At 52.5% G+C, this 11,339-nt stretch overlaps 1 protein-coding gene and 1 long non-coding RNA gene across 2 annotated transcripts; one reads left to right on the top strand and one right to left on the bottom strand.

The window, feature by feature from the left end:
• The first annotated feature begins 277 nt into the window (after positions 1–277).
• LOC129715669 (uncharacterized) lies at positions 278–606 on the top strand. The gene is made up of 2 exons (XR_008726538.1): positions 278–413; positions 480–606. It is a non-coding gene; the product is annotated as an uncharacterized LOC129715669 (long non-coding RNA).
• A 1,159-nt stretch (positions 607–1,765) lies between these two features.
• On the bottom strand, positions 1,766–2,470 carry LOC129715668 (oocyte zinc finger protein XlCOF19-like). The gene has a single exon (XM_055665523.1). It carries the CDS (start codon positions 2,204–2,206, stop codon positions 1,766–1,768), a length of 441 nt encoding a protein of 146 aa, XP_055521498.1. The 5' UTR covers positions 2,207–2,470.
• Between the last annotated feature and the right edge of the window lie 8,869 nt (positions 2,471–11,339).

Here is an 11,339-nt window from a genome sequence, read left to right as displayed (position 1 = left end):
AAGCCTGGCAAGTGATAGGTGGATACAAAATGCTGGAGTAACTCAGCGGGACAGGCAGCATCTCTAGAGAGAAGGAATGGGTGATGTTTCAGGTTAAGACCCTTCTTCAGAAGTGATAGGTGGATATGGGTGAGGGAGACACAAGAAACTGCAGAAGCTGCCGGAGGAGGTAGTTGAGGCTGGGACTATCCCAACGTTTAAAAAACAGATATAGACAGGTACATAGATAGGCCAAGTTTGGAGGGATATGGACCAAATGCAGGCAGGTGAGACTAGTGCAGCCGGGACATGTTGGTCGGAGTGGGCAGGTTGGGCCGAAGGTCCTGTTTCCACACTGTATCACTCTATGTTTATAACACAAAGTGCTGGAGTAACTCAGCGGGTCAGGCAGCATCCGTGGAGAACATGGATAGGTGACGTGTCACAGAGTGCTGGAGTAACTCAGTGGGTCAGGCAGCATCTGTGGAGAACATGGATAGGTGACATTTCGGGTCGGGACCCTTCTTCAGACTGACACTATGTTAACAGATGAGGGGGTGATCGGTAGATGAGTGAAGTAAGTGACAGAGGCGAGGGAAAATAATGAGATAAAAGGATGTGAGATAAGGAGAGAGGAATGTATATGTGCAGCTTTAAGGGACATTGGTCAGGTAGCATTTGGAGTATTGCATACAGTTCTGGTCACTCCATTACAGGACTGGTGTGGAGGCTTTGGGGAAGGTGCAGAGATGGTTAACCAGAATGGTTTAAAAACAAGGAACTGCAGATGCTGGTTTACAAAAAAGGACACAAAATGCTGGAGTAACTCAGAGGGACAGGCAGCATCTCTGGAGAGAAGGACTGGATGACATTTCGGGTCGAGACTGAGGAGGGTCTCGACCAGAAACGTTACCCATTCCTTCCAGCATTTTGTGTTTACCTAAACAGCGCCTATCTATCCACGTGGCGGTGTGCCAGCAGGCTGGAGGAGCGGGCAAAGGCCTTGCCACAGAGCGGGCAGGGGAAGGGGCGCTGGCCGGTGTGGACTCGCCGGTGCTCCAGCAGGTGGTCAAGGCGGGTGAAGCCTTTACCACAGGACGGGCAGGGGAAGGGACGCTCACCGCTGTGGGTACGCCGGTGCTGCCACAGGCTGGACATGCGGGTGAAACCCTTGCCACACTCAGCGCACACAAAGGGTCTCACTCCGCTGTTGCTCACGCCACCCCCATGCTCTCTTCCCGCAGTGGGAGCAGCTGCTCGCCGACGTGGGCCCGCTGATGCTGCCGCAATCCCCGCGAGCTGTCAAACGACTCACCACAGTACGGGCAGTCGTAGGGCGGGCCACTGGTGTGCACGTGCTGGTGAGACAGGGCGTGCGAAGCCATGGCAAAGCGCTCTCCACACACCGGGCTGGGGATGGGACTGTCGCCGGCGTGCACCCGCTGGTGGGACAGCAGTTTGGAGGAGCAGGTGAAGCCCTTGCCACACTGGGCGCAGGTGTAGGGGCGCTCGCCAGTGTGGGTGCGCTGGTGCTTCAGCAGGTGACTGGACTGGATGAACCCCTTGCCACACTGGGCACAGGTGTAGGGACGCTCGCCGGTGTGGGTGCGCTGGTGCTCCAGAAGGTTGCTGTATCTCGTGAAGCACTTGCCGCACTGGGCACAGGTGTAGGGGCGCTCGCCGGTGTGTGTGCGCTGGTGCTCCAGCAGGCTGCTGTATCTGGTGAAGCCCTTGCCGCACTGGGCACAGGTGTAGGGGCGCTCGCCGGTGTGGGTGCGCTGGTGCTTCAGCAGGGTGTTGGACTGGGTGAATCCCTTGCCGCACTGGGCACAGGTGTAGGGGCGCTCGCCAGTGTGCGTGCGCTGGTGCTTCGTGCAGGTTTCAGCAGGCTGGACTGGGTGTAGCCCTTGCCGCAGTCGCTGCAGATGTAAGGGCGCTCCGCAGTGTGCAGGCGCCGGTGCACCTTCAGGTCCTTGGGCGACTTGAAGCCTTTGCCGCAGTCGGAGCAGGTGAAGGGCCGCTCACTGCTGTGTACGTACTGGTGCTCCCGCAACCGCGACAACTGGGTAAAGCTCTTGCCGTATGTGGAGCAGCCATGGGGCCTCTTGCCCGTGTGAATCCGTCGGTGGGCCTCCAGGACATTGGCCGTCTTGAAACTCTTTTTGCACTCCGAGCAGACGAAGGGGTGTACTCCCATGTTTCGCTTCTCCATGTTGTGCCCCGTCATGTGGTCCTCCACCGAAGCTCAGCCCCTCGAAGCTCAGCCCGCACACCGAGCAGATGGGGGGCTCACCGGCACCCTCAATGGCCGCTCACGTCCCTGTCTCTCCGTCCACATCAACGGCTCCTAAACCCTGCAGGAGGGGAACACAGAGGGTCAACAAGCTGGCAAACAGGACATTACGAGCACATATTGAGTGTGTTTATGGCGGAGGAAACCGTTATATAATTCAGCGCGGCACACTGTCGCACTGGTACAGCTGCTGCCTCACCGCCAGAGACCCGGGGTCGATCCTGACTACGGGAGCTGTCTGTGCGGAGTTTGTACGTTCTCCCCTTGCCCTGCGTGGATTTTTACTCCGGGTGTTCCAGTTTCCTCCAACATTTCAAAGACGTTCAGGGTTGTAGATTAATCGGCCTCCGCAAAATAGCTAAATTGTCCCTAATGTGCGTGGGATAGTGCTAGTGTACGGGGTGATCGCTGGTCAGCGCGGACTCCGTGGGCCGAAAAACCTGTTGTTTCCGCGCTGCATCTCTAAACTAAACTAAACCAAAGAAGGGTGTCGACCCAAAACGCCACCCATTCCTTCTCTCCACAGATGCTGCCTGACCCGCTGAGTTGCTCCAGCACTTGGTCATAATAGTCATCGAGTGACACAGCGTGGAAAGAGGCCCTTCGGCCCAACTCGTATCTGCACTTCTAGATCCCTCGGCTCCACACATTCCCCCAGCGCCCCGCCATTCACAGTGAAGATCCTGCCCTGGTTTGACTTCCTAAACTGCAACACCCTCCCCACCCCCAAACAATGTGACCTCCTCCCTGTGGCTCCCTGCCCCTTACCCCTTCCGCCTACTGCTCCTTACCCCTTTGCTCCCGCCCCCCTCCTCCCCACCCCCAAACAGTGTGAACCCCCACCAGGCTCCCTACCCCTTGACTCACTTGACCCCTCTCTCTCTCCCCCCGTTCTCTGCCCCCCCCCCCAATCATCCCCCTCGGCAACAAACCCACTTCCCCTTGAATCCCCCCTTCTCCCTTTGCTCCCTGCTTCTCCCCGCTACTCACTTCACCCTTTTTCCAACCCCCTGACTCTCGCCCCCTCCCAACTCTCTCCTGTCTCTGACTCTCCCCTTATTTCCTGCCCTTCTCCGCCTCCCCCCCCCCCCATCTCTCTCTCTCTCTCTCTCTCACCCCTCCTGACTCTTTCACACTGCACCCCTCCCCACTCCCTCTCTCTGACCCTCTCCTCTTATTAGAAACATATAAAATAGGTGCAGGAGACCATTCGGCCCTTTGAGCCAGCACCGCCATTTATTGTGATCATGGCTGATCGTCCCCTATCAATAACCCGTGCCTGCCTTCTCCCCATATCCCTTGACTCCACTAGCCCCTAGAGCTCTATCTAACTCTCTCTTCATTCCCTCCAGTGATTTGGCCTCCACTGCCCTCTGTGGCAGGGAATTCCACAAATTCACAACTCTCTGGGTGAAAACGTTTTTTCTCACCTCAGTCTTAAATGACCTCCCCTTTATTCTAAGAATGTGTGGCCCCTGGTTCTGGACTCGCCGAACACTGGGAACATTTTTCCTGCATCTAGCTTGTCCAGTCGTTTTGTAATTTTATATGTTTCTATAAGATAGCCTCATCCTTCTAAACTCCAGTGAATACAAGCCTAGTCTTTTCAATCTTTCCTCATATGACATGGAAAGACATTCTTGCCATAGGGGGAGTACAGAGAAGGTTCACCAGACTGATTCCTGGGATGGCAGGACTTTCATATGAAGAAAGACTGGATACACTCGGCTTGTGCACGCTAGAAATTAGAAGATTTACTTATAGAAAATTACAAAATTCTTAAGGGGTTGGACAGGCTAGATGCAGGAAGATTATTCCCGATGTTGGGGAAGTCCAGAACTAGGGGTCACAGTTTAAGGATAAGAGGGAAGTCTTTTAGGAACGAGATGAGAAAATAATTTTTTACACAGAGAGTGGTGAATCTCTGGAATTCTCTGCCACAGAAGGTAGTTGAGGCCAGTCCATTGGCTATATTTAAGAGGGAGTTAGATGTGGCCCTTGTGGCTAAAGGGATCAGGGGGTATGGAGAAAAGGCAGGGATGGGATACTGAGTTGGATGATGAGCCATGATCATATCGAATGGCAGTGCAGGCTCGAAGGGCCGGATGGCCTACTCCTGCACCTATTTTATGTTTCTATACTTCTATGACAGTTCCGCCATCCCAGGGATCAATCTCGTGAACCTACACTGCCTCAATCACAAGGATGTCCTTCCTCAAATTAGGAGACCAAAACTGTACACTATACTCCAGATGTGGTCTCACCAGAGCCCTATACAACTGCAAAAGAACCTCTTTACTCCTATACTGAAATCCTCTTGTTATGAAGGCCAACATTCCATTAGCTTTCTTCACTGCCTGCTGTACCTGCACGCCAACTTTCAGTGACCGGTGTACAAGGACACCCAGGTCTCGCTGCACCTCCCCCTTACCTAACCTAACCCCATTGAGATAATAATCTGCCCCCTTGTTTTTGCCGCCAAAGTGGATAACCTTACATTTATCTACATTAAACTGCATCTGCCACGCATCTGCCCACTCACTCAACCTGTCCAGGTCACCCTTTTATTGTCCTATGTCCCGGATGGGACAATTAAATTCTTACTTGGTGCAGCACAACAGAACATGTGAACATGTAAATATAGTACATAAACACTACAACCTCATAAGTTCTGAACTACAATAGACTATTGTTATTATTATTGCACTTATTGTTTGTTCTTTTTTCTCTAAGTTTCTGTTATATTATTTATTATGTTTACAGATTCTGTTGTGCTGCAGCAAGTAAGAATTTCATTGTTCTGTCTGGGACAAATGACAGTAAACTCTCTTGACCCTTCTCACCTCCTCACTCCGCTCTCTCCCCCTCCTCTCACACTCACTCTCTCCACACCCTCCCCACTCTCTTTCTCCGACTCTCTCCCCTTATTCCTGTCCCTCCATCTCAGCTCTCTGCCTCCACGCTCCACACGCTCTCTCTCTCTCTCTCTCTCTCTCTCCCTTCTCTCCTCCTCTCTCTCCCCCGTGTCCCTCTGTGTGTGTGTCTCTCTCTCTCTGCAAAGAGTAGGAGCAAACGGGTCCTTTTCACAATGGCAGGCAGTGACTAGTGGCGTACCGCAAGGCTCAGTGCTGGGACCCCAGCTATTTACAATATATATTAATGATGTGGACGAGGGAATTGAATGCAACATCTCCAAGTTTGCGGATGACACGAAGCTGGGGGGCAGTGTTAGCTGTGTGGAGGATGCGAGGAGGCTGTAAGGTGACTTGGATAGGCTGGGTGAGTGGGCAAATGCATGGCAGATGCAGTATAATGTGGATAAATGTGAGGTTATCCACTTTGGTGGCAAAAATAGGAAAGTAGACTATTATCTGAATGGTGGCTGATTAGGAAAGGGGGAGATGCAACGAGACCTGGGTGTCATGGTATACATAGAAACATAGAAATTAGGCGCAGAAGTAGGCTATTCGGCCCTTCAAGCCCATTCAATATGATCATGGCTGATCATCCAACTCAGTATCCCGTACCTGCCTTCTCTCCATACCCTCTGATCCCCTTAGCCACATCTAACTCCCTCTTAAATATAGCCAATGAACTGGCCTCAACTACCCTCTGTGGCAGAGAGTTCCAGAGATTCACCACTCTCTGTGTGAAAAAAGTTTTTCCCATCTCGGTTTTAAAGGATTTCCCCCTTATCCTTAAGCTGTGACCCCTTGTCCTGGACTTCCCCAACATCGGGAACAATCTTCCTGCATCTAGCCTGTTCAACCCCTTAAGAATTTTGTAAGTTTCTATAACATCCTCTCTCAATCTCCTAAATTCTAGAGAGTATAAACCAAGTCTATCCAGTCTTTCTTCATAAGACAGTCCTGACATCCCAGGAATCAATCTGGTGAACCTTCTCTGCACTCCCTCTATGGCAATAATGTCCTTCCTCACATTTGGAGACCAAAACTGTACGCAATACTCCAGGTGTGGTCTCACTAAGACCCTGTACAACTGCAGTAGAACCTCCCTGCTCCTATACTCAAATCCTTTTGCTATGAAAGCTAATATACCATTGGCTTTCTTCACTGCCTGCTGCACCTGCATGCCTACTTTCAATGACTGGTGTAGATCATTAATCCAGATCATTAATATATATTGTAAATAGCTGGGGTCCCAGCATTGAGCCTTGCGGTACCCCACTAGTCACTGCCGCCATTTTGAAAAGGACCCGTTTAATCCTACTCTTTGCTTCCTGTTTGCCAGCCAGTTCTCTATCCACATCAATACTGAACCCCCAATGCCGTGTGCTTTAAATTTGTATACTAATCTCTTATGTAGGACCTTGTCGAAAGCCTTCTGGAAGTCCAGATACACCACATCCACTGGTTCTCCCCTATCCACTCTACTAGTTACATCCTCGAAAAATTCTATAAGATTCGTCAGACACGATTTACCTTTCATAAATCCATGCTGACTTTGTCCAATGATTTCACCACTTTCCAAATGTGCTGCTTGCCAAATACCAGTCATTAAATGTAGGCATGCAGGTGCAGCAGGCAGTGAAGAAGGCGAATGGTATGTTAGCATTCATAGCAAAAGGATTTGAGTATAGGAGCAGGGAGGTTCTACTGCAGTTGTACAGGGTCTTGGTGAGACCACACCTGGAGTATTGCGTACAGTTTGTCTCCTAATCTGAGGAAAGACATTCTTGCCATAGAGGGAGTACAGAGAAGGTTCACCAGACTGATTCCTGGGATGTCAGGACTTTCATGTGAAGAAAGACTGGATAGATTTGGTTTGTACATGCTAGAATTTAGAAAATTGAGGGGGGATCTTATAGAAACTTACAAAATTCTTAAGGGGTTGGACAGGCTAGATGCAGGAAGATTGTTCCCGATGTTGGGGAAGTCCAGAACAAGGGGTCACAGTTTAAGGATAAGGGGGAAATCTTTTAGGACCGAGATGAGGAAAACCTTTTTCACACAGAGAGTGGTGAATCTCTGGAATTCTCTGCCGCAGAAGGTAGTTGAGGCCAGTTCATTGGCTATATTTAAGAGGGAGTTAGATGTGGCCCTTGTGGCTAAAGGGATCAGGGGATATGGAGAGAAGGCAGGTACAGGATACTGAGTTGGATGATCAGCCATGATCATATTGAATGGCGGTGCAGGCTCGAAGGGCCGAATGGCCTACTCCTGCACCTATTTTCTATGTTTCTATCTCTCTCCCTCCCTCTCTCTCTCTGTCATTCGTATCTCTCTCTCCCCTTCCCCCTCTCTCCCTCTCTCACTCCCTCTCTGTGTCAATCCCTGTCTCTTTTTCTGCCCCTCTCTCCCCTTCTCTCTCTCTCTTTGTGTGTCTGTGTGTGTGTCTATGTGTCTTTGTCTCCCCTTTCTCTCTCCCTGTCTCTGCCCCCCCTCTCTCTCTGGCTGTCTCTGTTCCTCTCTCCCCCCCCCCCTCTCTCTCTGTCTCTCCCCCCCCTTCTCTCCGTCTCTTTGTGTGTCTGTGTTTCTCTTTCTCCCCTTCTCGCTCTCTGCATCTATCCCTCTCCCCTCCCCCTTTTGTGTGTGTGTGTGTGTGTCTCTCTCTCTCCCTTTTCTACCTCTCTATCTCCCTCTCTCAACCCCTCTGTCTTTATCTGTCTCCCTCTCCCTCCCTCTCTCTTCCATTTCTCTCTATCCCTCTCTCTTTCTCCCCTTCTCTCTGTCTCTTTGTGTCTGTGTGTGTCTCTCTCTCCCTTATCTCACTCTCTCCTCCCCTCTCTCTCTCTGTCTCTGTGTCTGTGTGTGTGTGTCTCTCTCTCTCTGTCCCTGTCCCTGTCTGTGTGTGTGTGTCTCTCTCTCTCTCTGTGTGTGTCTCTGTCCCTGTGTGTGTGTGTGTGTGTCTCTCTCTCTCTCTCTCTCTCTCTCTGTGTGTGTGTGTCTCTCTCCTCTCTCTCTCTCTCTCTCTCTCTCTGCGTGTGTGTGTCTCTCTCTCTCTCCTCTCTCTCTGTCCCTCTCCTCTCTCTCTCTCTCTCCCTCTCTCTCTCTGTGTGTGTGTCTCTCTCTCTCTCTCTCCTTATATATCGCTATCTCTCTGTCTCTCTCTCTCTCTATCCCTCCCTCCCTCCCTGTCCATTTCTCTCTCTCCTTCTCTCTGTCTCTCTCCACCCCTGGGCCCATTTTGTGTTAAGAGTGGTGCTGCAGATGCTGTCTCTCCCCTGTTTCCACGGGGCTCACTCCTCCCCCTCCCCCCGTCCCCCTCCCCCCTCTCTCGCCTCCCGTCCGTCACAGGCCCCGCCCAGTCTTTTTTTCTCCTCTCCATCTCTCCGTCACCGAACCTGTGTGTGTGCGTCCTCGCCCCGTCCGTGTCCCTCCCCCCGCCCCGCGTCACCGAACCCGCGCCCCGCGCGCGTCACCGACCGAACCCCGCCCCCCCGACGTCATCGAACCCCGCCCCCGCCCCCCGTCACCGAACCCCCTCCCCCTGACCGCGTCACTCTCCCCCCCCCGCCGCGTCACCGAACCCCGCGCCCCTGCCGCGTCACTGAACCCCGTTTTCCACGCCCCCCGTCACCGAACCCCCCCCCTGCGCCCCGCCAGCCCGCGTCACCGAACCCCGCCCCCGGCTCCAACGTCACCCCGGAACCCGCCCCCCCTGCCCGCGTCACCGAACCCCCGCCCCTCACCGACCCGCGCGCGTCACTGAACCCCGCCCCCGCCCGCGTCACCGAACCCCGCCCCTGACCGCGTCACTGAACCCGCGCCCCGCCCGCGTCACCGAATCCCGCCCCTGACCGCGTCACTGAACCCCGCCCCCCGCGCGCGTCACCGACAGACAGCCGAGCGCCTGTCCCACTTGGGTGACCTTTACGCCACATCATTTACGCGTCACGACGAGCGCACACGGTGCGTGGTGACGTAGGCAGTCGCCCAGGATTTCGGGATGCGGAAAATGACGTCCAAGTGGGACAAACCCGGCTCGTCCCGCCCCCGTCGCCGAACCCCAGACACGATCCTGTCCCCCTAGTCCTCACCTTTCACCCCACCAGCCGTCACATACAACAGAAAACCCCACGTCATTTTCGCCACCTCCAACGTGACCCCACCACTCGCCACATCTTCCCATCTCCCCCAATGTCTGTCTTCCGCAAAGACCGCTCCCTCAGCAACTCCCTTGTCAATTCTTCCCATCCCTCCCGTACCACCCCCTCCCCGGGCACTTTCCGTTGCAACCGCAAGAAATGCAACACCTGTCCCTTTACCTCCCCCCTCGACTCCATTCAAGGGCCCAAGCAGTCGTTCCAGGTGCGAAAGAGGTCCAACCTCATCTACTGCATCCGCTGCTCTAGATGTCAGCTGATCTACATCGGTGAGACTAAGCGGAGGTTGGGCGATCGTTTCGCCGAACACCTATGCTCGGTCCGCAAGAACCTACCTGACTCCCAGTGGCTCAGCACTCCCATTCCCAATCCGACCTCTCTGTCCTGGGTCTCCTCCATTGCCAGAGTGAGCAACATCGGAAATTGGAGGAACAGCACCTCATATTCCGCTTGGGGAGCCTGCATCCGGTGGGCATGAACATTGAATTCTCCCAATTTTGATAGCCCTTGCTGTCTCCTCCCCTTCCTTAGCCCTCGAGCTGTCTCCTCCCATCCCCCAGCCCTCGGGCTCCTCCTCCTCCTTTGTTTCCTTCCTTCTCCCCGCCACCCCCTATCAGTCTGAAGAAGGGTTTTGGCCCGAAACGTTACCTATAGGGTGATTTCACGAAAGGTCACATAGATCCTCACCCACGTGACGACAAAATCCAACTGGGGTACAAGCGTCACTTCGGGTACATGTTATTGATGCTGAAAACGCGCACTTTCAAACCTGTTAAAAACCGCGAAAACAGTCCGTTTTTGAGCTGTAAATAACTGTGCCAGTCGGGGTGACCGTGAGGCACAGCTATCTTACTTTACAGTCCAGAAGATAAAGAAAAACAAAGGTAAATACAAGAGGGAGCTGAAGGGGCAAAAATAGTGGTTAGCGGACATTGGCCATGGAGATATAAAGATAGAAAATATCGGGAATTATCGCGTTTGCTCGCTGCATTTCATCAAAAGTAAGGCATTATTGACGTTTTATCTTTATTCATTTGTTATATAAAAAGTTTTAAAAGTGAAAAATCCATCATTAAAATTGCAAAATCTTCCATGGTTCTCAGGTGGGTTTTAACATGCAAAAAGAAAACGCTTCTGAAGCTACATTTACAATTTAAATAATCGTGAACCATAAATGCGTTTTGAAATGAATTTTACTCAGATGCAAGCTAAGGAATGGGATAATTGTCAGCTGTTAATTGGACAACATCAGGACATTTTATTATTATTAGTAGCTGTGTCCGCCCGTTAACCACCCGGTCGAACTGTTCCCGAACCTTCTTGCCCGTAAACTCCATCAATTGTTCAACGCCCGTTAACCCCGCCCCCAATTGTCGACGCTCCGCCTCCAGCCGTTGCCGCCCGTTATTTGCCGCCCGCTCGCGTTGCCCGCTGGGAAGAAGAAGCCGTTTCCAGAAGGTTCTTCACCAAACGTCATTCATTCGGACTTCGCTTCTCCACAACGACGTTCGGATTCCGACTGTAAATGACGTCATAAACACAGGTGTGACGTTTAAATCATCTTGAATCATAACATCCAGTAGACAGACAGACAGACAGGCAGGCAGGCAGACAGACATTCAGCAGACAGAGACAGACAGACAGACAGACAGACAGACAGCAGACAGACAGGCAGACAGACAGACAGACAGACAGACAGACAGACAGACAGACAGACAGGCAGGCAGACAGACAGACAGACAGACAGACAGACAGACAGACAGACAGACAGACAGACAGACAGACAGACAGACAGACAGACAGACAGACAAGACAGACATCCAGCAGACAGACAGAGCAGACACAGACAGACAGCAGACAGACAGGCAGACAGGCAGTGTGCGTGTGAACCCGAATGCCGTGCCCCCCGCAATGGGGAAACCCGTTATTTCCAGCTGTTGATGCCCGTTATTTCATCTCTCTCCCCCTCTCTATCCCCCTCTCTCTCTCCCTCTCTTACTC

The sequence above is a fragment of the Leucoraja erinacea genome, unplaced genomic scaffold (assembly GCF_028641065.1).
Source record: "Leucoraja erinacea ecotype New England unplaced genomic scaffold, Leri_hhj_1 Leri_1310S, whole genome shotgun sequence".
Lineage (NCBI taxonomy): Eukaryota > Metazoa > Chordata > Chondrichthyes > Rajiformes > Rajidae > Leucoraja > Leucoraja erinaceus.
Note: the sequence above shows the minus strand (reverse complement) of the source record. Positions and strands in the feature narration are given on the sequence as shown.